Here is a 22,242-nt window from a genome sequence, read left to right on the forward strand (position 1 = left end):
AAATAGAGTGAAGAGGGCCAAGGTAAGAAAATCATAAAAAGATTTTCCTCAGATAACATTATTGGGAAACCTAACAATGAGAAAGCCATGCTTCAAACAGCTGATAGACCTCCAACACAAATGATTGGCAAGATAACCCATAAAGTTTGAGTCTAAAATTTGAGGTTGGAGATGATTAATGAACCACGATCTCATTGAATTAAGTTGAAATATTCGCTCCAAAACCCAACTGGAGGTGCACCCATAATCCTATATCTAAAGGCACAACACTTTATGACCTGCGCACATCAGAGGCCAAGAAGAAGTGGTACTCAACTCCGACAGTTTGAGGCCCACAGATCCAGCTTGATGGGTCACAGCACTGGACCCGATGAATGCTAAGAAAGGAAGCACAGCTAAAGCCACTGCTCCTAAAGTGTATTTATTTCTAACTTCTCCCATCTTAAGTACTTTTTAGACATATCTCCATTTCACAAATAAAGTTATACAGATTTTGTTATACAAAAGCCACAGAAATGATACAGAAGACATTTCAAAAATAACCATGATCCCACACATATTGTGTACAGCAATAAAGTTACAGTGAAATGCTCAAAAGGTTTACATCCATGTCAACAGGAATTTAAAAAGTAATTTTAAGTCTGGCTTTTTGGGAAGACTTTTAAATAGGAGGCTGACCTTGTTAACATTAGTCACCTGGCATTAGATACATCTAAAAATTAAGTGTTTCTGAAAAATCTGCAAAAATTAACTGATATAAACCTGACATAATATGCAATCTGATGAAACTTCAATATACCATTTTTCAAAGTAAATATAGTGGGACAGCAGTACAAAAAGTCAGGTTTTCCAAAGCACTGCTGTGTCTTAACTAAACAAACAATGAGATAACTTTCTTTTTAAACACACACACACAAAAAATAATCAGTTTAGAAACCGATCTGACATCTTTTTTTTAAAAGTGCATTAATTATATGAACAGTGCACTGAAGCTTTAACAATCTTAAATACAAAAATGCAGAGAACTGGTATACTTTTCAAAGTTTACAACAACTGACACCTAGAATTAAATCACTAATAATTCTTAATTTATAAACCCTTTAGGTTCAGGTATATATCTTCCTCTGTGTACATTCAGTAAAACACAATGGAAACCTGGTCCTGGTTGGTCATTGCTTTTGTAGCTTACGAAAATTAGAAAATTATGAAAAAAATATGGACTATGGGCTTTTTTTTTTTTTTTTGCCAGCTGAAGTACTGAAAACTCTCTTGGATTTAATGATGCCTTAGACTTTGAAACACACTCATCCATGTTGAAACCAAATCAAAGTTAACAAAATGCAAATCATACTGTATCTTAATTTCAAGTAAGTACATTTGGTGATAGGTGTGCTAAGAACTTAATTCTGGAAGATGAATATATTTTCTGGCACAATAACTATTATTTTCAAAATTGTAATGGATTTGCAAGTGTACTGGCCACATATGAGGCTAAAGAAGAGATTGTGTCCATCTACCACTGGAAAGGTAGAATGATGACTACAAAACCAATGACAGATAAATAATAAAGGCTTTAAATTGTAGCCAAAACTACAAGCAACCAACAGGTTTGGAAATGTGTGAACCACCTCAACAAAAAGTGCAATGAGGTAAGGAAATGGATGCACTGGAGACCAGATAGAGAAAGACTGGATAAACAGTAATGCCTTCATCTTTTTGGGTTCAGGATCAGATGTGGTGATGTGCTGTTAGGAGAGTGGGTTTTCTTTTTGTCACTTACAGAACTAGAGATCTTTATCTATACATCAAAGAGTCTCTTGCTATGTGTTCCAGTATAGTATAAAACTTGAAAATACTAGTTGCATATTTTGCTTATTTTCCTAGATTTTTATCTAATTGTGATGTTAAATTAAATACTCAACAGTTAAAGCTTACTTAGAATGCTGTTCAATCTCAAAGCCCTACTTAGCAGCCACACCAGTACTGAAAGACTACCATCTATTCAAGGTAGAAGACCACCATGTGGGAAAATGAGACAACATTAGATAAGGACATTTATGGTGCAGCTTTGGCGTTCAGTTGGTTGCATCATCTCTTCTCAGAGGAATTACTTGAAGTGCTTTGGCTATTCTCTCTCCGATAGCTCGACTACTTGCTGCAATTATTCTTCGAGACATCAAATCAAATGGTCCACCTAGAAAGCAAAGCAAACAAAGCAACCAGTTCATATACGAAGAAAATTAAAAGTTGGTATGAAAATAAGCACTGAAAAAATTGAATGTAAATTATATATTATTATTTAGGACAAAACTTTTCCTCTGGACAAAAATGCATTTAACACACAGGTATCCTGTATGACCTGCATTTAAATTCTCTTCAGTGTATGTTTACTGTCTTTTTTCACTTTTCCAGGAGGCCAGCCAAGGGAGTAAAGGTTGTCTTCTTGCTTAAGAACATACAATTAACCCGTTCTTCATCTATTGAGGGGTTGGGAACTGCTCAGCAGTGGTAGCTTGGAAAGAGGACTGAAAAGAACTTTTTGCCTTCTCATTTCAGCTACATTTTGCTCCCTATTAGCCATTTAAAAGGACAAAAGAGTATTATGCAGGCCCATGTATTTACCTGTTACATCCAGCAGTACTCCACCAGCTTCAGTAATAATGATTCCAGCGCCTGCCATATCCCAGCAGTGAATCCCCATTTCATAATAAGCATCAGCTCCACCTGTTGCCACAAGGCACATGTTCACAGCTGCTGTACCAACAGCTCTAATCCTAAAGGCAATACAAGATGTTTTAACTGAAAGGAGTTTGCAAAAAAGTTATAGTGTCTGTAACAGACAACACAGAATACAGAAATGTCATCATGGAAGTGAACTGAACTAGAGCAAGCATGATGAAACCCTGCAGTGAAACATAAAAAAATGGGAACAAAGTGTTGCTTAAATAGCTTGAAGAATTCAAAATACAGCAGATTTCTAGAAATTACATTTACAAATTCTGTTAATAAATTTTTGTTTAAACACATCTTAAATGATTTCTTAAACTAAAACATATGATGGAAGATAATTTCCCATGAAACAGTAACAGTCTATTCTGCTCTTTGAATACCAGAATTCAAGGAGAGTGTACACTTTTCTGTGCTGAAAACTCTTTTTTTCTCAGTTTCTCTGGTGATGCTCAGTAAACTTCTCTGACTTGCCAAACCCTCTAACAGTAATCATACAAAATAAATTACACAGCATAAATTTGATCTGGAAAACTTCATCAAACCCTCGTGTCACCAATTCCAGTTTCTTTTGGAAATGTCAATGTACTTGGGCATTTTATTTGCAAACAATAGTTTGAGATTGGAGTTAAGTTGCTTCTTGCAATAGTTTAGGTGCTATCAGTCAGAATTTAATGTACAGTTTATTGTTAATTGAAATAACTGCAGTTTTTTGTACAAGTCACACTTACTTGCTAAGTTGACCTCACAACACATCTCAAATGTATTTCCTACTTACATCTTAGCAAAATTATTTAACAACATCAGAAGACTTTTTGAAAGTAGGAAAAAAATCTACATGTTAAGTGTCAAAACAAGAATCCTAAGAATCTTAGCATAAAACTTGTTAGATCAGAAAGACGGATATGGCTGAGTAACGAAAAACTGTCTATGAAACCAACTTTATACAAGATGGTTTATGGAAATGTAGACCTTGTCTCATCTGGAGGAGAAAATGCAGGGAATGCAACCAAAATAAGAGCAGTTTATGGACAATTTAAACTACTCAGACAAATTAAAATTGTATGGTTTTGAAAGAGGAAAGGAGACCTACTTTTGTCTTATATATATAAAACAATTTTCATTACTACAAGGAAAGTAAATTAAGAAGTGTTATATAGCTTCTGTTCATCCAGTTTTATCTAGGGGAAAAAAAAAAGGCAGAAAATTGTATTTAGTTTTTTAAACTAGAAAATAGAACACTTTGTAGTCCTGCAAGCCCGAATATGCTTTGCTTCTCAACACTGATTGTTAGGCTTCTCTTCTGCATGTCTCAGCTTGAAGAAGTTAAACACAGTTTCTCTGTGGAAGGTACCAGACAAAACATTTAAATCATATTTCATATTTAAGGTGTTGCAACGAAAGTTTTCTAAAAATTATCCTATTTACCACTGTCAGTATATATAAATATATATAAAAATAGGAAGCATCTTACCCATGAATAGGAATACTGAGAAGTCTTTCCATATTAGAAAGAATTATTTTTATAGCCTCTGGATCACGATTTGACCCCAATTCTGTTACTAAAAGGGATTTTGTAATGTCTGGAAAAGAAACAAAACCTCACTCTTCCAACACCACAACTTAAATAGTCACAGTAACTACCAGAGTTTACTTCATTGCTTTCTTACAAGAATGAATAAAAGTGAGGTATCTTAATAAAATAGTACATATATCAAACATACAAAACTCTGTTATTATTTGGAAAATTGCAGAAAAAAAATACAATGAAAGAAGCATGATCTGCTCCAACTGTGCATATACATTAATCGATGCCAGTACTATATAGAATTCTATTGCTATAAAAATTAAAACAGTCTTGAGATACTTGAAGATGTTATTTGAAGCGTGGATTTTACGTGATGTAGGGTTGTAAGCACAGAAGAGTGGCAGTGGCTTAAACCAATAGGTCACACCTGTGAGAAGCTGAATTGTTTGGCAGATTTGTTTCACTCTAAAGAAAAATCTCAAACAGTTTGCAGACATACAGGGAATTAAAAACAAAGAAACAAATTAACAAAACCACAATATATGGGAAATAAAATCTTCAATTGTTGAGTCCTGATTTTGCACAAATCACATCATATGCATCAAAGAGAACATAAAATGTGTTTCTCAAAACTAAACAGCCCATGGCCGAAGAAAGTCTTGCAAAACAAAACTATGAGCTAAGAAATACCAATATATCCAGGTCCCAAATTTCTCTTGTCTCTCTTGCAATCTGGTAATTACTAGAAAGAAGCTACTCAGTTCAGCTTACCTTCTTGGCCCGATACTTGAAGTTTCTGACCATTGCAAAATGCACCTTTTCCTTTTCTGGCAGTATACATCTTGTCTTCTATACAACTATACACAATTCCAAACTCTATCTGCAAGAAAAAGGAAAAATACCTTGAGGGGTTTTTCCCTTTCTTCCTATTTCCAATGAAATAGGAAATTACAGAACTTAGTTGTAAGTAGAAGCAAACAATTAATTTGAATTTGGTTAGATATTAAATAATAAAAAGTATACCTTTTTGTTTACAACAAAGCCAATTGAAACTGCCACAAATGGAAACCTACAAAACAAAACATTTCACTAATTTATGGTGAGATACTAAATTTCTTTTATTACCATGCTTACTCTTAATAAAAGACAGTGTTCAGTTAAATGTAATGTATATTTCAAAAACAAACTTGGACTATACAGAACCGAGTTTTCTGGAATTTGCACATTTTGGCTGAAAATAGAGCCAACAACACTGACTGCCATTTGAAACACAAAGTTTTCTACCCACTAGGGGCTGCCATTCCTGTTACAGCTCTTCCTAGCCTAGGGACTGTTTTTTACAGCCAAAGAATGCAAACAAAACTCTATGCTACTAACCTTTCTCAGAAGGAGCAAGCTGGTCAAAATGGTCTCATAAAAAGAACCAAGTTACCTCTCCCATCACCTCCCCTTTCTCCACCAAAGCCACGACAAAGACAGATATTGAAGAATGCAGGAAGAGTGAAGATAGTGGGACTATGTAAGACATGGTGGATTGCATCTCAGTCTAAGTTTGAAGCAATCAACCAATTAATTAACTTTTACTTTTTTTTCAATTCTTAGACATTTGCTTTTATTCTTTCTGCAGAAAATACCAACTTTAAGCCTGTAGATTCAGCAGAATGAGTTATTTTCCTATAACTTTCTGAACATGTTATTTAGCAGGATTCAGAAGGTGTTTGAAAACCATTGTGCACATAGCAGCAGTCATTTCAAAACTGAAATCAAGCAGACTCAGAACAGCTCACTAGCGCCAAAATCTACCACATTTAAAAGATGTAAGGAATAGGTTGTCAGTGTTACTTTTTAAGTACCCTCCTCATTTTGGTGTGAAATACCATTGGTAACTACTGGTGATATCCTGCTTTCCTTCATAGCTGGGGCTCCTAGATCTCAATGGATTTGAAATTTCTTAGAAATCAGCACCTGAAGCTGTTATTCCCTTTCTGATGATGCTGCAACTTCTCATTCTGAATCCTGTTCCTGTTGAAATGTGCCCATCTATCTTTGAAATCCATGCCAAAGGCTGCTGAACCCTGCTATATAATACAGACCTCGTATGGAACAACTAATGTAGGTAACAGAGCAAGAATATTACAATACTCACAGGAATATTAAAATGCTTGTAAAGACTGCCCAATGGCTCTCAATAAGTAGCAATTTGTAACTATTAACAAGTTCATAGTATCTTTTTTAAAGCAGTTCAAAAATTAGAAACAACCTTACTTTCATGGAACTGGAGAAAGAAAAAGGGTAATCAGTTGAGGTTGCCAACATAAAAAAATGAAAAGTGGACCTGTGTACAAAGTTGGTAGTTCCATCAATAGGGTCTATAATCCATGTGGGGTTATCTGTCAGAATGCTGCCCTCTCCAGCTGCAACAGATTCTTCACCAATAAAGCTACAGTAGAAACACATTTAAAAGACAGAAATTATTTAAAATGTCTGAATTACAACATTGTCCTTGACATTGAAATTCTTAAAAGTGAGATGAAGCTTTGAGTACCAGTGATCATACACAAAAAGCTGAGACATACAGTATTTATCCAGAAAGCACCAACGATATCTGACCAAGCTCGCATGCATATTTATGATGTCAAGGATAAGCACAATACGCGGGGAAAAGAATTTTATGTTTCAACATAGAAACAATACCAGAATTTAGCACTCACAATATACTAGAATAATACCAGAATTTAGCATTCAGAACACTGACGTTTTCATAACTTTTTTCCAGTAACAGCATCATCAAATTTTGTTCAGAATACCTACATCTATTCACACCTTTCAGCTTATTTGTGCTATACAACATTATTTTGTAGCTTGTGTTTTCAGTGAAGAAACCTCTGTGGTCTTACGTACCTGGTTAGAACCCTGCAGCAACTGTTAAATTTGAAGACCGATTTCAACCCAAATATGACAGGAAGTTGTTAATTTCAAAACTTTAGTTTTACAAGCATGACAAAATGGTAACATGGTAAAGAGATGAAATTCAAACCAGAGTTGCTGAAGAAGATGGGTGAGTGCATGCTCAGCCACAGTACTAAACCCCAGGACCCATAGTGCCACAGCACCCCAAATTTATTAAGTTTTGCTGCTCAGGAAAGTGTTTTAGACTGCAAAATTATCAGAATGAGTCTAAGTGGGAGGAATTCTCTTTGAAGCCTTTTGCAGGTTGTCACAATTTATCACACATTACTCAACCTATGAAAACTTTGCAGCAAACACATGCTTTCCTCCAAAAACATGTAAAATAACTGCCGTGAGGAAACAAATGAGGTCTCTTTAATATTGACTGGGAGTTTTATGATTAACTACAGAAGTGAAGATGACTAATCAGAGAGAAACAGCATGTTTCCAAAAAGCAGCAGCCCTTCAGAAAAACGAGACTGAATATAGGTGTATGAGTAATTCACTACAAAGTTCAGCACCATTATGTCTAACGTGACACTGGTTACCTAAAATAAAAAGAAGCTAATATATTCTGAAATGCTTATCAATGTCACAGAAACTGTTATTTCAAGGTCATTCCACAAGTCTGCATGCTTATACAAATTTGGTTACTGAACCTTTGCACTACCTCAGTTGTTCCAGTTCTATATAGATTTCTGACATTTCACATACACAGCTACAATAACAAAATCTCCAAGAAAATGAGAGAAAAAAATAGCAAACTGACTTTAAGGAAAGTGTATTAAACTTGAGCCATTATGTTAAAATTCTAAAGACAGACATGTAAGCAAAATGCATACAGATCATCATTCAAGAATACATTTCTCAGGGGGTGGGGGACAGGGTTATAGACAGGGACTGAAGAAGGGGAAAAAAGGGGAAGAGCAATTAAGAAAACCAGTATTTTATATGGCAGTCTTTCTGTTATGCAGAAGATCCTCTCTTCTTTTAAAGGATGTTTTATGTTGCAAAACTGTATGAGATTTGCCAAAGGCACACTCAGTTCCACAGGACTCATCCAACACAGAGAGCAAAGGCACTCTAGTTTCAAAAGCAGACAAGAAATTTGGGTTCCAGGTCTCCTGGGGCTACCTTTGACTTTCCCACACAACAACCAGGACGTTTATTACAGTTGGCTCAACTGGAACTGACTTGCAGCCTAAGTTTTGTCTCATGTCAGCAGACCTGGGGACACTTCATTTTGCTGCTACAGCCCTGGGCAAAACTTCAACCCACTACTATTCTAAAATACTTAACTTATTGAAGGTAATGCTACAACTTGCCAGCATGCCAGTTGTAATAAAACTTTATCACGGAAAATCATAAACTTTCCATTTTTCTTCTGTCAAAAGCATACAAGCCATACCTGTGAGAAGGATACTTTTCTTTTATCAAAGAAATAATGAAGTTTTCTACTTTTTGATCAGTTTCTGTCACTAGATCTACAGGTGAACTTTTAGTCATAACAGATATTTCTTCTTTGAGTGCTCCACGGATTATCTGTTGAAACAAAAACAAATAGGAAAAAATCTTTCACTGTTAACAATATGGGAAATATTAGTTTTCAAAAATACTTAAGCATAATTTTTACGGTCATTTTCTGTACTGTACACAAAACACAAGCAGTGACATAACTGGATTTAACTGCAGGAGCTAGAAATTACATCTCTAGTCCCTACAAAGTACAAAGTTTTACATGGCTTTAAACCTAAGTACAAAAGGAAGATCTCCAGGTAGATGAGACTGGAGTCCATTTTGTAAGGACAAGTTTTAGATTCATAAATTTAAATACCAGAGTTGAATAAAACACCTAACACTGAGCTCAAGTCAGGTATTTTTAGCCAGACCCTGCATTTATGATCTTAAAACTATCAGTATCAGCTTAAGTAAGAACCCATGCCTCACAGCCCACAGAATTATTTTACTGTAACTCAGAAAGATTTTCTGAGGGAAGACTTTAATGAGGCTGTTGCAGAGAAAATGTTCCACAGGCTTTGCAGCTCCAGGGGACAGAATTATTACATGTGCCATCTTGACTGGCTGACACAGCCTTCAAATGTACTAAGAACTACTAAGAACCAAAACATTTGGTAACCACTCGTGCTGAGGCTTTGACGAGATGTACAAAATTTTTCTTGTTCTAAGCCATCTTAAACCTCATATGGCAAAACATCACCACTGTAAGGGATGGTTCTTATTTTCAGAAGCAAAGCAGTCTTCATGAAGAGAAGCAATCATAGATCGGTTTTGGTTGGAAGGAACTTAAAAGACCATCTAGCTCCAGCTCTCCTGCCATGGGCATGGACACCTAAGTCCGGTCACTAGACTTAGGTCACTAGACCAGACTTAGAGCTTGGTCCAGCCTGGCCTTGAACACTTCCAAGGATGGAGAGAACACAATATGGTATTGAGTGCCATCAACAAGCCTCTGTACAAAGCTGACTGACGTGTTCACAAGAAAAGACTGTCACCAGCTTTCAGGTGGTAAAATAATAAGGCAGACAAGTGCGGCAGACAAGAGTAGTTTAAGGGTGAAAATCGAGATGCTCTTTGATAACCACAATTCTGAATTTTATTTTTTAAATAAAACTTAAGGAACAAGTTACTCATTAGTCTTTAATTGGACTCCAAGACAAGGAAAAGTGCACAGTTGTTTTCTTAAGTTAACCGAGTTTCAAACAGAAAAGCCACTCTCATCTTGCACTTGAACATCACGAACTGTTCTGCCCATTTAGATTTTTGACAAAACACTCTTCAAAAGAAATTCCAACACCAGCCTCCTTCAAAAGTTATATACATATTAGACTCAATAAATCACCTCATTATTTATAAAGAGCTTATACATACCTCCCCAGCTTTCCTTGCTAAACCAACTGCATAATCCATACATTCTTGCCAGGGATCTGCCATCTTTCCCGAGATAAAGAGCCTAGCAAGAGGAGAGATTAATGCCAAAAATTATTATTCCTTGTTTTCTTCCTTTTTTTTCTTTTTTTTTTTTTTTTTTTTTTTACAAATTCGAAGTTTTTTCCTTCCCCTGGTTTAAGTACTGTTCAAATGAGGAAACAGGCTGAGCGCACGCCCCGCCCCGGGCTGCAGGACGCGCAGCCCCCTCACGGCGCCCGAAATGGCGGCTGCGGCGCGCGCCGCACTCACCTCCGCCTCCGCCGCCGCCGCTCCCGCCCAGGCGCAGGCGCCGCGCGCGAGGCCGCGAGCCCGCCTCCTCCGCCGCCGCTCGGTGGCGCGCGCGCCTGCGTGTGAGGGAGCCCGGGGCCGGGCGCGGCCGCCTCGGCGGCGGCGCTGTCAGAATTCACCGGGGAAGTGTTGAAATGGGGCTTGGATGTCCACTTCTCGTTAGTAATCGGACGTGGCACGGCGGAGATACCGGAAATGCTCTCCCATGGAGCACGCGATTGAAGTTTATCATAGAATTGAAAGGATGGTTTGGGTTGGAAGGAGCTTTAAAGATCATAAGCAACCCCTGTGCCGTGGCCAGGGATGCCTTCCACTAGAGCCGGTTGTTCAGAGCCCCATCCAGCTGAGCCTTGCTCCCTTCCAGGGGTGGGGCATCTACATCGTCTTTGGGAAACCTCTGTCAGTGCCTCAGAACGCTCATGGAGGGCGAGTTCACAGATTCAACGGTTTTTGAAAGCAATTTGCAGTGCAACTGATGCATCTTCAGTATTAATTAAAATCATACAGAAGAAAAAACTGGCCAAGCCTGACTGATACTGGTTTCATTTTTTTTCCCCTGTGGTCTTTTGAGCCTATTTTTCTGTCATCTGGTAAAGGCAAAACACTGAGGGCTTGTTTTGTCCTCACAAATTGCCACTGATGTAACTCACTGTCCTATGCAAAATGGTAATTGGCTAAACAGGGCAAGGGTTGCAATTTGCTTGACGCTTAAAGTAATCATGAAATGTCTACCACACCAAAAGAAGCAGTCTTACCCTACTGCCCCAATGCCAACTTAATGCACAGCTAGGCCAAAGGGGGTTACTTTTGTCCTTTCCACATCACTGAAAAACAGTTTCCACTCTCACTGAATCTGTTGTGTGGGGCAAGTCACTGTGCAATTCCACATTTCGTCCTTCCCACCTCATAAACAAGAATAAGCTTGTTTTTAAAAATATTCACAATCATTAAAGAACTACAGAGATGATAAGTTGTGTTTTTATCGATTATTTTGCAAATCATTCTTTACTGCAATCGAGTTTTACCAAAAGCACACAGACCACTGAAAGAGACACTTTGGCTCAGATCAGTTTTTGTTGAGGCAAGCAGCTGAACATGCCCCAGTACAATCTATATAGGACTGCATGAGTGTTATGAAAAATGGCTTTTTTGACGTCATTAATGTATACTTAACATTACAGCAAGGGTTTTACAGATTTCAAATTCTGCATTCACCTTAAAATCAGTAGAAGTAAAACAGGAATGCCTGAAGTTCTCTCCTAACAAGTATAAGAATTTTCCTAATCCAAAACACAATTTCTATTCCAGCTGAAATGAAATTTTGTATTTTATATATGAGGCTACTGGGAGGAAAAGTAAGCTGCAAGGTGTATTTTTATGTGTCACCTGATAAACTGGATGAACAGAGGTGACATATTGATAGAAAAGTCTGCAAACCAGATTGATCACACCCCAGGGTGAATACTTTTCCAAAACAGACACAGAAACAGAAAATTGTGAAAATAAAAGTATGAGAAATTACTGTTTGCTTTCTTAGTGTGATATATTATTTCTTGTTTAGTACAGCATTGCCCAACCAATCTAACACGTCACGGATCCAAGCAGAATCGAACTCTTGGTGTTAATAAAACCCTTTCCATACTGTTGCATATGTTACAAACACATGCCAGGCAACCTTGCAGCAATGTTTGAACTGGAACAAGGCCAGGAGCTGCTACCACAGCATCTCATAAAATGTTTGTAAATCCTTGACCTCGTGCATTCTCTAAAATTACAGCTAGAACAACTAAAACGCTTGATATTCACCTATTTTGTAGTTTGGCTGAAAGCACTGTTTGTTGTAAAATCAGGAAGTATTTCTTTTGATAAATTCCTTTTCTTGCTTGCATAACTTTACATACATTTTTTTGCATCTAGTAGAGGTTAAAGTTTTGTTTATTAACTTAGAAGTGAAACAATTCAGCATCTTCTAAGCACAGGCCTGTAAAATTAACAGTGGTTTCAAATACGAACTGACTCCTCCGAAGTCTTTTGGTTTTTTTTTTCAAATGCAGTTGTTGAACTTTCTGTATGAAAATGTGCTAAGATAATGAGTTTAAAAAAAACAAAACAAAACAGAATGCTAAGTAAAGATATGTTGGAATCTAAACAGGTAAAATGAGAGCAGTTCTAACCTATGCAAGATCCTAGAGGTCTGGAAAAGTTTCTGCTTTTGTTCCTAGTACCACTGATTAGGGTGGAGTTTTCATCTCTTCTCAATTATTTATCTGTCAGACTAATTTGGTTTTGCTTCTCAGTTTCTGAAAATTACCTGGAATGAGCTTCTGTGTACAATCCTAGACACATCCTGGAATAAGATGATAGTGAAAACTTTTTGGAGTCTTATCAACTGTGACTTGCCATGTTTGTACTGTCATTTACAGGCTGATAGCCCTTATCCATTACTGGCAATTGATGAAAGCAACCAGGCTGGTAAAACCTTTGAGGTCACCCCAAAGATTTACTTCTTGCATTCCAAGTCTATCTTCTCTTTATCCCCAAAAAAGTTTTATTTCAATTATTTTACCTGCAAATGCTAAGGCAGAAAAATCAGGGGCAGGAGGAAGGGTGTAAGTAAAAAACTCTTGGAAGATTTAGCAGAAGATTTTCTGCTAAAATAAAAGGGAGATGACCCTGTTGCACAAAAACATTTTTCACTTGCTTTTGTAGAAACAGGGTGGGAAAAATGTTCTGTTTAAGGCTCTTCCCAGCTCACTGGTTCCATAATGCTGGTTGGGTTCTTACTGCATATTCTGTACCACAGCAGCCTAAGATAAAAAGAAAGAATAATAGACAATTGCAGATGAAAGGGAGGAAAGTAAGTAACAAGGGAAAAGGGAACTATTCCTCTTGTACTGGAAAGTAAGATAACAACTGGAGAGACCAGCAGGGGAAAGCAGAAAAATGCTCCTGTACTTTCCACTGACAGGAGACAAAGATTTCCAATATATCCAGGCACTGAAAACCCTTTCCTTCATGGAAACCAAAAACACCTTCCTTTGCGTGATATCCCCATCACATCCAGTGAAGTAATTTATTCGTACCTAAGTCATGTTAAAACTACAGTAAAGAGTACTGTAAAGCAAAATAAGTGACAGGCTGAGATCTTTTATCCCCCACCTAATCACACAATAAGATTTACAATCAGGAAGACACCTGAGTGAATTTTCTTTTGCTTCATAAAGCTTTCCTCCTAAATGTCATTAAACTATTACAAGAAAACGTGAAGCCGGTGTATGGATAGTGCTGGTTTCCAAATGCAATCAAAGCTGTTCGTGTAGATGTAGAAAAGATGCCGCATTAGCGTAATATGTTTCTTTCCTTCAGAAAACTGTCATACTGCAAGTTTACGTTTTCATTATTTATGAAGACATACTGTCCCCACCACTTATACAAAAATAAATACCAAATTTAAGAAAAAATTCTTGATATTATACATCTCAATAGAGCAAGAATTTATTCTAGAATATGAATATCTGCAATATTAGTTATTGTAATTTTCCTTTCAGGACATAGTTCTTCTATCAGTCAAGCAACTGAGAAATTGATGGGAATTGCATCTTCGCAATGGAAGACAGATTCTGGCATACCAGTAATTTAAAAAGAAAACTTGCTTTAATACCATGCTTCTAAAAATACTGGGGTTTTTTTGTTTGTGAAAATTTATTGACTAACTAAAATAGGATTCTGTGTCTTCTATAAATAGAACATCATTATCAAGATACTCCAGAATAATATTTCCTCCATTGTACAGTGGATAGTCTTTATCAGATAGCCATGTTTCCAGTGTGTGCTCAAATGGCAAGGCTTCTCCAGAGGCAGTATGGCATAATCTCAGTTTCTGTAAGACAAATAGGACAGAAATTAACACCAAGATTTGTCTATCCAAGATGGAAGAAGTGGGGTGGGAGAGGCACAAAAGGCTAAAGAAAAACTAAAACCAAAACGCAAAAACCTGGAAAATGTTTGTTATTGCTGACTTACCTGGGATGTTGATTTGTTGTTGTCATTTTTAAGGCTTGCTAAGGAAGCTGCAAAATCCACTACTTTGCCAATACTCCACTTACTGCAAAAGAACATGGGTTTGCTTTTCTCTTTGTTCCCTTTTGGTAAAAATACTTGAAAGTAAATTCTTTCTGTCTAGAAAAACATGAAAAATAAGACAAAAATTAAAACAATTGATGAAGACACAATGCCAAGGCCTCACAGAGGATGTCATCTTTTCTGGGGACCAAATGAATTGTGGGCAGGAAATAAGCCTCCTGATTCACTTGGCAAATTAATTATGTTGGAATTCTCCCTTGAGCACCCGAGGGGTGGTTTTACACCTGTACTGGAGATAAAATAAGGAAGGCTTAAGGAAAGCTTCTGCTTGTGGTAAAGTTGATGGTCTTACCACTCCGGCAGGATTTAATCAACAGTTTGCTGACACTCCCATGCCCTCTGCTGTGCAGTCTGACAATGACATTCATGAAAAAGAAAAAGAAAAAATCCAGGAATTGTAGGACAATCATGGAGTTGCCTGCGTGTTCCACATGTCCTCAAAGCAATGGTGCAGTCAAGAAATTGAATGGTCCACTAAAATGAGCTTTAGGGCAAAGTTTCCTTATGGGAAAATGGGGTAAAGCCCTACTTAAAGCTGGTTGATGTTTAAAATAACCAGTAGACACCTATCAGATGCCCAGTGGAAGAAGCTCATTTTCCTGCTCTCCAACCAGTAAAATGTCTAATAAACCCCCTACTGTCAGACCTTCTCTTTTTTCAGGGTGACAATGTTCTTATTAACTACTACCCTTATGAAGTTTAAAATACCTGTCTGTCCCTTTACTAACTCCCAAAATAAAGGGCACATGAAAAACTGTTTCTAGATGGGGACTGTATTTACCTTCACAGACATTTGGATAATTCCCAAGAATGGGTAATTTCTTATCATTTCAGGAAATGAGTGAAACTTGGATAGATTTTTTTTGGCCCGAACAAACCTGGAGTATGCTCAAGGAATCATCACTTTACCTTCGTAGAAACCTCAGCTGTAAAAAGATGATCACAATACCCACTGTATTGTACTGACTGCTATCTGTACCTCCTTCTTCCCTGTTTCACAAATGGGATGATAATTGTGTTATGCAGTTTATGAAAATCATTTCTCACATGGGTTTTTTACAAATACAAATGGTTTTGTATATACAACACCCTCAATTTTCAGATGCTAATTCTGGGTGAGTAGTTGAATCTGCACCTGAAACATCTTGGTACCAATCCCAATTGGCATACTCATCCCTCTACACCCTCAAAATTAGCAAGCTCAAACACTTAAGGCACATTCTTATGATAGGACTTACATTGTCCACTGCAATGCCCCAACATATGAATTCAGTCTTGGTGGGAAAACCAAGCAATTGCATGTTTCAGGGCTAGATGATCTGAAATATTGATATTGCTAGCCAAGTATTAAGATTTGATGCTATCTGCAAAAAGGGTCCAGTTTATGAACAACAAGCTAAGAGGTGCTATAAAATTCTGTGCTGCACTACTTATAGAATTGTGCTACAGCGATTCTAGAAATCCTGTTCTAGTCTAATAATGAAATTCTATGCTCTGTTGATCATTAGACTTGCTAAAATAATAAGATTTGATAAACTTAGTGCTCTCATCTTTCTGCCAAGAATCCCCAAAAGACCCCATTTATCCCTGCAGTGCTATGTGACAGCCATGTGGCAGGCAAACACATTTCTGCTATGAAGTAATAGAATTTAATTCCACTGCTCCAAACTCCACACAGACATCTTATAACAGACATAAGACTAGTGAGACTATTTTTGGGTACCAGGCTGAAATGTACATTTAAGGGGTTGTGGTCTTGCAAAATTAAATCCAAAATCAAGCTGAGGGAATTCAATGAAGATCAAACAATTTAGAAATCTTCAGTTCCTTTGAGAATTCAATTATTGAAAACAAACATCACTGACCTGAGGCAAGGACTTGTCCCCACATGCATGCATTTTCAGTTTCATTAATGCCACTTTTGCTGCTGTCTCACTGTTTTTGGCTCCTTTACGTTTTTTGCTTTTCACTTCATCACTCTTTTTAGAATCTGAGAACAATATTATTCCTGTTAGTGTCATCATTCTGACCATTTCATGACATAGACCCACTTAGTCTGTTGGGTCTCATTATATTGCCCAGGATCCCATCCCTTTTTGTGTCTGTTCATATTTTCCCAAAGTCATGTATCAGCATTTTTTTGTTCTAGCAGAATTCCTTTACATTGAAAGGTAGATGAGCATTATCACCATGTAAACACAGGCTACAAAAGCCAAATAGATACAAATTCTGAAGTTTCGACACCTGTGGCCATCACAGCGTTCATATGGCAACATTTCAGGTCCTCCTTTCTACACATAACCCCACTGTCCAGCTGGGCAGTGCTTTATTCTCTTGCCTGTTTATTCTCTTTCCCATCCTAGAGCTTGTTTAAAACCTGCAAAACATTACATGGTAGAGTCAGACTTTTCTGGGCATCTTGATTGTGTAGGTGTGATCCCAGCAGATTGACATGCACATCCAACACAACTGCATTGTTTGCACGTGGATTAATACATAAATAATAATAGCTAGGTACAATTCATTATAGTATAGTACTTGTAGAATGACAACAAGACAATAATTCTGAAAGCAACCTGCACCCTATTTAATCTTTAGAGATTCTTCTTGTACTGTTGTTTTGGCTCAGTTTAGATGAACAGTATTAAATGTTGACATGTAAGTTTAGGGCTACTCAACCAAGGAACTCCCATGCTTTTTTCTTATTTGGTCAAACCTGACCCCTCAAAGGAAGTCAGAAACTCAAATAGTGTTCTGAAAAATATATAAGAAAAAGAATATATGTGCCTCTGTGCTTGCCTATAATATCTTGAACAAGCTGCTGAGTGGCAGCCATTCGAGGTTTCGGTGTGTCCAGCTTCTCACATTCATGGTCTGATTGATGACGATGTCTGTAAACAACAAAGTAAAACTTCTATTGCGTTTTCCATACATTAGTGAATGAATATTGATGTTTAAACACTCTGCTCCACTCACCTGAGACAAAAATGTTTTCCACAGTAAGGACATAACACTGGCAAAAGCTCCTTTCCATTGCAGTCCTTGTATGAGCATGGGTAAGATCTGTGCTGATCAGGTTTCACAGAACTGTTTCTTACATTCACCTAGGAGTACAAACAAAATATTTTGTGTAAATAAACAGATACTATAGATATAAGTTACCAACCCAGCTTTCTCAAAGATCTGTGCGATCTCTCCATTCTATGGGCAAACCTGGCCCAGCTATTCTCTCCTACTTTTGCTCTGGTTATGTTTAGCTCAGAGGTTGAAGAAGAACTGTCATCCTACTCAAAGTCAATTTACTTCTGACAAGAAGAAAAAGAGTAGATTCATTTTTTTCAAGCCTTTTAGTCTCAGTTAAATAATTCATACTTATATACCATATGCATTCATCTAGTCTGAAAACACAGAGCTAAGTTGCATGGAATTTTAATTTAAGGCTGTCATATATTATTAGATTACCTCAGAACACCCATGAGCATCCCGGCTCCTGTGCTGAAGGCTTTGCGGAAAAAGAAAATATCACACTGTTATCAACGTTCCAGGAAAAAAACTTACATGTGAAAACATTTAAGTGTTTAAAGAGTAATCTGACAAGTTTTATCATGGAAAAATTCAATTAGATAATGAAGCTTCTCCAAAGTTTGTTCTATCCTATGCATTTCACTTCTTGGATAGATCATATTCTTTGTCAGAATGTAAAACATTTGGCTTTTGGAAGTTATGCTTCAAAATAAACAAACCATTTCAAGAGAATGAAGACATTAGCATGTGTAAGAGTTCAGTTCAAATAAACTGAAAAAACAGACTGCTTGTCTGTTTTAATGGATTATCAAACTTCTTCCATAATGGCAGAAATCCCCTGGAAGCTTCTGATATGTTAGAAGTGAAATTTGCCCTAATCTCCGAGTTTCTCTCAGCTGCCCTCTGCTAATCTGAAGTGTAAATCAAAGTGGAGGACCTGATTTCAACCTTGCAAGAAACCTCAACATTTTTTCCAAGAAGAAAATATAATCAGCTTTGTGACAAGGTCATCCATTCAGTTGACACTGGGAAGCCAGCAGATGTGGTGGTTTGCATTTTAGCAAAGCTTTTGACACTGTCTCTCAGACTGTTCTTCTGGACACAAGGTCCAGCACACAACTAGACAAGTCTGTAGTATGATGGGTGAGCAACTGGCTGATGGTTTGGGCTCAGAGAGTCACAGTTAATGCAATTGCTTCAATCTGGTGGACACTGGAGCTCCCCAGGGCTCCATTTTAGTGCCAGTGCTCTTTAATATTTTTATAAATTATCTGGATACATGTTATGGTTGCCAACCACTGTAAACCAGGAAAAGCTGTCAATTCTCTTGAGGGTGGAGAAGTCACACAGAGAGATTCTTGATAGACTGGAGAGTTGGGCAGTCACCAACTGTATGAAATTTAATGAGAGCAAGTGCAGGATTCTTCATTTGGGATGAGGAAATCCTGGTGACCAGCATACAACATGAGAAAATGGAAAGAAGCTGTGTAATGAGAAGTTCAGGTTGAACATTAGGAAAAGATTCTTAGAGAGGGTGGTTGGGCAGTGGAACAGGCTCCCCAAGGAATGGTCATGGCACCAAGCCTGTTGGGAGTTCAAGGATTGTCTGAATGACGCTTAGTCATATGCTTTAGTTTTAATCCTGTGAGGAGTAGGGAGTTGTAGGGAGGTGGACTTGTTGACTCTTGTGGGACCCTTTCAACCTGAGATACTATGTGATTCTGTGAACTTACCAAAAGATACCTGAACAGCCATCACATACAAAGGGAAGAAAATCTGAAATAAAGAGATTTGTTTTCAGTTAAGACAACATGGTTGTTGCTTTGTTAATAGTTTATGGCTTAATTTTCACATGATTAACTTTTGCTTACCAACATCACAGGGTAGGCTAGGTTACTTAGCAACTGCATCTACACTTTAGCTAGAAATGGCTTTTGTTAACTCCCCTTATTAGTATTACAGAAAAACATATGAGCAGGTAAATTATACTTATATACATTCCAGAAGCTGGAATTAGGCTTTAAATTCAATTTTTTTTTGCAATATCAAGCTATGACATTGGAAGATATGGCTAGCTATCAAAATTACTAGTTATGTTAAAAACTGAATTTATTGTGAGACCACTCAGAACACTATTTACTGAGAGTGGAGAATTTACATTTTTTTTAATGGGCTGCCAACTGGAGGAGATGCTGGCTCTTTGGAAGGGAGAGTATCTCCTCCACTGGACGGTCATAATGATCCTGCCCCTTCTTCACATCGTATCATACATACTGTCCTTGGGTGATTAAAATTGCACACACTTCCTAAGACTCTCTACACATCCCCTGCCTATGTGTAAGAATTTATGCCTACATAAATTCTTACACATAAAATCACTTCACCGTCTGCTGAACTCCACCACATCATTAATGGCAGCAAATGCCACGTCCAGCCCACTACTCTGCTTCTCCATCCTTCGGATTTTATGCTGACAGACCACCACGCAACTGGACCACACAACTCAGGTCACGATCATCTCGATCCCTTCATCTGAGTGGTCCCTCAGAAAGCTTTCTGTACAGGCGGTTCTGCTGCTTCTTTCTGAGAGCTTACACTTCCAGTCACACTCTCCGAGATCACTGACGGCAGCAAGTGTGAGGAAGGGGCAAGCGGGCTATTAACCACCCAGCGACACAACCGAGGTGACAGGCGCTGGCACTGGACTATGCAGGGCTGCAGCAGCACAGAGGACTCCCCGATCGGGGGGACACCGCTCGCAACCCCGCACCGTTCCCGGCCCACCATCCCCGTCTCCGCCGGGACCCGTCGCGCTCCCCCTCACCGAGCTGGCGGCACTCGGGCACCCCGCAGTGCTGCCCCACCTCCAGCTCCGCCATGTCGGCGCCACGCAGGAGGCGGAGAAGCGGCGGGGCGGGCACGGTGACGCTGCGGAGGGGCCGGCGGGACCCGCCCCGGGGCGGGCTGGGCAGAGGCGGGGCCAGAGTCGGTGGGGACCCGCCCGCGCTGGGCTGAGCCTGAGCTTGAGCCCGCCCCGCGGGCTAGGAGCGGCGGGGATGCCGGCGGGACCGGCTGCATCACTGGACTCAGGGTAACCTGCTCTGAGCAGCCCGTGTCGGCCCAAGCCTTAGCCTTCAGTGGGCCCAGAGCAGCGGCTGGTGCGCCTCGCGCTATTTCAAAGGGAAAAAAGGCATGATTTGTGTCGCTATTTGCGTCGTCCCATGGTGCAGTGCCTGGTTCCCGGAGGCAGTGCGGAGGTAGCCCGACTTCCCGAAGCACTTCGTGCACCCTGTAACCTATTGGTGCCACTGAGGTTTCCTTAGCGGCGCACCCCCCACTTTTGTAAAAAAACACATTCCTTCAGAATTCAGTGTTATTTTCCCAGCCCTGACCCGCGTGCACGCCTGTGCCCGAGGGTGATGCCCTCCCAAACCACCTTCCTGCGGCATGTCTCCAATTCCTTCCTTCGAAGGAAAGACTGAGAGTTGAGCCTTTTCAGCCTTGAGAAGAAACGACTGAGAGGGGACATCACCAATGTCTATAAGCATCTTACGGGAGGGTGCCAAGAGGCTGAGGCGAGGTTCTACTCCGTGGTTCCAAGCAATAGGATAAGGCAACAGGCAGAAACTGACGGCACAGGGTTTTCCACCTGAATACAAGGAAGAACTTTTTTATTGTGTGAGTGACCACGCAATCGAACAGGTTGCCCAGAGAGGTTGCGCAATCTCCCTCCCTGGGAGATACTGAGCCACCTGGATGCATTCCTGTGCCATGTGCTTCTAGGATCACCCTGCGTGAGCAGGGGGGATGACCCAATGTGCATTCTGAGATTCTGTGACGGGAAAAAAGTTAGGGGGAAAGCACAAACTCGCAGTCCCCTCCGCAGCGCCGGCCCGGCTCGGGACCCTGCGGCTGCCCCGCGGAGCTCGCCGGCTCCTCCCGCCGCTCTGCCCGGCTCTGGCTGAGGGCAGCGGCAGCTCGGCCTCCGCGGAGCCACCCCCGGGCCCGCCCCGCCGCCAGGTGCCGTGCCGCCGCCAGGTGCCGTGCCGCCGCCGCCCGTGGGCTCAGGAAGTGCTGTCACGGCGTGTGCCGGGCGGGGAGATTCCTGAGGACCGGGCTCGCCAGACCTTTGTGTCGGCGGGCGCCGAGCTGGGATCGCCGCCATGAGCAAGATCTCGAAGTTCTTCAAGGGGGGCGGCTCGGCCGCCTCCAAGGGCCGCGGGGGTCCCTCGCCGCAGGAGGCGCTGGCCCGGCTGCGAGAGACGGAGGAGATGCTGAGCAAGAAGCAGGAGTACCTGGAGACGCGGATCGAGCGGGAGCTGGCGATAGCCCGGCAGCACGGCACCAAGAACAAGCGAGGTGAGTGCGGGCTGGGCCCCGCGCGATTAAATCCCGGGGCTGGAGCGCCCTGGGTACGATGGGTCTCGCCGGGGCTGTGGCTGCGCCGCGTCACCTGGCCCCGCAGGTGTGCAGTGTGGTTCGGCTGTGGGCTCCGAGCAAGTATCACCACACGCGAGGCTAGATGGTGGTTTTGGCATCGATTAGTGTTTAATGAACTGTGGATTCATACAGCGGGATGGGAATTTGTTATTCCTCACAAATTTACTGTCTGTGGTTTCCTGTGCGATTCTCCT

At 39.9% G+C, this 22,242-nt stretch overlaps 3 protein-coding genes across 4 annotated transcripts in view; 1 reads left to right on the plus strand and 2 right to left on the minus strand.

The window, feature by feature from the left end:
- Positions 1-402: 402 nt before the first annotated feature.
- On the minus strand, positions 403-10,388 carry IMPA1 (inositol monophosphatase 1). Its single transcript, XM_053976807.1, has 8 exons — positions 10,094-10,388; positions 8,613-8,746; positions 6,591-6,695; positions 5,279-5,324; positions 5,027-5,135; positions 4,202-4,310; positions 2,623-2,774; positions 403-2,194 (listed from the first exon to the last, which is right to left on the minus strand). The coding sequence occupies exons 1-8, from the start codon at positions 10,154-10,156 to the stop codon at positions 2,076-2,078; spliced, it is 837 nt and encodes a 278-aa protein (XP_053832782.1). The 5' UTR covers positions 10,157-10,388; the 3' UTR covers positions 403-2,075.
- Positions 10,389-13,826: 3,438 nt separating this feature from the next.
- On the minus strand, positions 13,827-20,520 carry ZFAND1 (zinc finger AN1-type containing 1). The gene is made up of 8 exons (XM_053976818.1): positions 20,433-20,520; positions 19,342-19,384; positions 18,047-18,086; positions 17,561-17,688; positions 17,384-17,475; positions 16,450-16,574; positions 14,465-14,620; positions 13,827-14,321 (listed from the first exon to the last, which is right to left on the minus strand). Exons 1-8 carry the CDS (start codon positions 20,485-20,487, stop codon positions 14,151-14,153), a joined length of 810 nt encoding a protein of 269 aa, XP_053832793.1. The 5' UTR covers positions 20,488-20,520; the 3' UTR covers positions 13,827-14,150.
- A 1,243-nt stretch (positions 20,521-21,763) lies between these two features.
- CHMP4C (charged multivesicular body protein 4C) overlaps positions 21,764-22,242 on the plus strand; it is a 35,797-nt gene continuing 35,318 nt past the window's right edge. For both annotated transcript variants that reach the window (XM_053976837.1, XM_053976828.1), the window contains exon 1: positions 21,764-21,967. In XM_053976837.1, coding sequence (XP_053832812.1) covers positions 21,772-21,967 — 196 coding nt within the window. In that variant the 5' untranslated portion in view covers positions 21,764-21,771. The remainder of the gene's footprint in view (positions 21,968-22,242) is intronic.

This window comes from Vidua macroura, chromosome 1 (assembly GCF_024509145.1).
Source record: "Vidua macroura isolate BioBank_ID:100142 chromosome 1, ASM2450914v1, whole genome shotgun sequence".
Taxonomy (NCBI): Eukaryota; Metazoa; Chordata; class Aves; order Passeriformes; family Viduidae; genus Vidua; species Vidua macroura.

Bases quoted from the DNA above. Each gene is read 5' to 3' on its own strand.
- IMPA1 (XM_053976807.1), bottom strand. From the start codon at position 10,156: ATGGCAGATCCCTGGCAAGAATGTATGGATTATGCAGTTGGTTTAGCA. The intron at 8,747-10,093 runs GTATGTATAAGC...TTGTTTCAACAG, and splicing joins TAGCAAGGAAAGCTGGGGAG to ATAATCCGTGGAGCACTCAA. The intron at 5,136-5,278 runs GTATACTTTTTA...TTTTTCTTGCAG, and splicing joins GCTTTGTTGTAAACAAAAAG to ATAGAGTTTGGAATTGTGTA.
- ZFAND1 (XM_053976818.1), bottom strand. From the start codon at position 20,487: ATGGCGGAGCTGGAGGTGGGGCAGCACTGCGGGGTGCCCGAGTGCCGC. The intron at 18,087-19,341 runs GTAAGTTCACAG...TTTTCCGCAAAG, and splicing joins GGCTGTTCAGGTATCTTTTG to CCTTCAGCACAGGAGCCGGG. The intron at 14,322-14,464 runs GTAAGTCAGCAA...TTTGTCTTACAG, and splicing joins ACAACAAATCAACATCCCAG to AAACTGAGATTATGCCATAC.